The sequence below is a fragment of the Stylophora pistillata genome, chromosome 12, assembly GCF_964205215.1.
Source record: "Stylophora pistillata chromosome 12, jaStyPist1.2, whole genome shotgun sequence".
Lineage (NCBI taxonomy): Eukaryota > Metazoa > Cnidaria > Anthozoa > Scleractinia > Pocilloporidae > Stylophora > Stylophora pistillata.
The window spans coordinates 12,905,017-12,907,500 of NC_142530.1; the positions used below are offsets into that span (position 1 = coordinate 12,905,017).

General features: G+C 37.8%; 1 protein-coding gene across 13 annotated transcripts in view; it reads right to left on the reverse strand.

Moving 5' to 3' along the window:
- Window positions 1-272: 272 nt before the first annotated feature.
- The window catches only part of LOC111328362 (centrosomal protein of 70 kDa), a 28,060-nt gene continuing 25,848 nt past the window's right edge, over window positions 273-2,484 (reverse strand). For 12 of the 13 annotated variants that reach the window (XM_088741840.1, XM_088741832.1, XM_088741836.1 and 9 more), the window contains 2 exons: window positions 1,562-1,641; window positions 273-495 (listed from right to left, as the gene is read on the reverse strand). In XM_088741840.1, the coding sequence (XP_088597966.1) occupies window positions 431-495; window positions 1,562-1,641 (145 nt within the window). In that variant the 3' untranslated portion in view covers window positions 273-430. The other variant, XM_088741846.1, reaches the window with a different exon arrangement.

The window sequence follows — 2,484 nt, forward strand, 5'->3', positions numbered from 1 at the left end:
TGAAATGACTCAACTCAAAGGGTAAGAATCATCCTAGCTAGGTACGAATGCAGCTCTGCTGTCCTGCTTTTCACTGGGTGCTCAAAGGACAACAGAAAGGCAGGCAGAGGAAGTGGAAAGACTACAGTGGAGTTGAGAGGGTTATTGGCTGATTTCCAATAAGCAATGAAAAACGTACAAAAATGTGTGGTTTATCAAAAAAAAATTCAAATTCTTATGATGCGATATGATTAACATAGTTTGTATACCTGAAATTAAAAGGAAGCCCACTATATCTGGCGGTTTGGGTCCTGGCCTAAACAGTTTATTGAGTGAAAATCAACACAAGACAGTTAAAACAGAGTAATATGGGGAACATGCAGCTTTGGCATCTGCTCAGGAATTAATACTGTTTTAAACATAAAAGAGTTATAAGTAAAACTTGGTAAAGTCAATAAGGTGGAAACTTGACGAGCGCTGTCACGGCTGTTACAATTTCATCCATGTCTTGAACTCCTACAATGGTAAAGCAGAAATATCTGTACATGATGGTAGCAACAGTAACCGATCAAGTCACCCATGAGTCATCTCGACTGGAACCCGAGTGATGTCGCCCCAAAAAAGACAAGTCGCCCAAAGAAACAAATACTTGAAACATCAGCCTTGCAGACTGTAATAAGCAATAAAGTTCAGAAATCTTTATTATGAAAGTGCTCTTTAAATTATTTCTAAAAGCTTTGTTTGTTTTTAACAAAATGCAGCGTTTTTCGTTTGGTATGCACTCGTTGCGTACTCACGGACGTTTCGTAAGCTTGAGGAACTTAATTTTAATTTCTAAAAGCACCACAAAGACTTTAACTGCACAGAAAACGAACATATCGTTGGAATTGAAATACGTTTGAGTAACGACTCCCACGCGACAATCGACTTCTGTTTACGGGGGTTTTGATCATCACTGGATGTTTGAACGGCGGGTGCTAATCTACCACCAGGTTGGAAACGAACCGATTTTTAAAAGTATTTGTTTCTTTGGGTGACTTGACTAAAATTTTGGGCGACATGACTCAGGTTCCGGGCGACTTGACTGTAAACAGTAGATGACTTACAAATAACATCCTCATAGGCTTTTAAACATTAAATAGGCCGATTTTACTTCTAAGTGAAAGATCCCATCAACCTTCCCATTTTCCCACAAAAAAGCTTCTGAATACAGTTATGGCTTCTAAACCTTTAGTGGGTTTCCTGCATAATTCAAAACCATATGTTACGAAGGGAAAGGACAATATTTTCAAACTAAAAAAGAAAAACTCTTACAAATTCATTTATTTTAATCTACACGACATAAACAGGAAATCACCGTCATCCCAGCTGATCCTTTGTAAACTTTAAGTTTGGCTTCCTTATCAGAAAAACAAGTAAACTACAGCCGAAAATGAAAAAAAAAATTAAATAAAATGAAACAAAATCAAAAAGGAACCAAAGAAAAGCTACATCGTTATCTACATTTATCCAGAAAGATTTTGTCTTCTGCCCCATATTAAAAAAAACAAACAAACAAACAAAAAAAAAAACCGTTACTCACTTAACAGCTTCTTCAATTCGGAAATCATTGATTGGAAAGCTGGGTAGAACTCATCATACTGATCCAAGCGGTTCATTATGCTGATGTAAAAAAAAAAAAAAAAAAAAAAAAAAAAATCGTGAAAGTTTTCAAGGTTTTCAACTCAACGATTTAAGAGCTCATTATTGGGAGTAGCTATTTAACCACAACTAAAACACACCACACAGTGGCTGAGCAGATTGTGGAAAACAGTCAAGTTCACTCGCTAAAAACATTCATGTGCCTTAAATCATAACCTGTTGAGGGGACAAGCGGCAGCCAGTGGCTGCTACGAAGTGTCCCCCTCCGCCTTTTATTACATGGTTGCTTTTTCCTCATTTGTACTATTCCAGAACTTGGCACAGGCTATTTCAATCTTTAATGGGAAAGAAAGATGGGTTTTGTACTTTCAATAATTATGTTGATGAGAATTTCTTACATCTTGGATGAACGCACCGAGGTTGCTTGAGACATGTTGGTCCCTGTAGTAAGCAGGAGTTGAACCCCTATCTCCCTGACACGATTTCCAACCACATGTTGATGGCAATAGATAAACTGCCAAAGGTTAGGTTTTAAAGCTTAGTCTTGAGCGTGAATAGATCGTGGTTTGCATGTGTGTTTATATTATCGGACAGCGTGGTGGGCTGAACGGGGGAACATTTGTCTCGAGGTTATGATGTGTGGACCTTGGTCTTTATGTCATGATACCAATTCAGCCTAGTATTTTCCTGCTTGGACCAACCTAACTCAGTCAATTAGCATTTTATCAAATGAACGCTGCTATTGCTATATCTACCTTTCTCCTTGTATTCATAACATCCTACAGATTCTAAGAGATGGGCAGAGGCCAATTTTAAAGACACAATTTTTTGAAAATTCAAGTTTCAGGTGGTGGAGGGAAATCC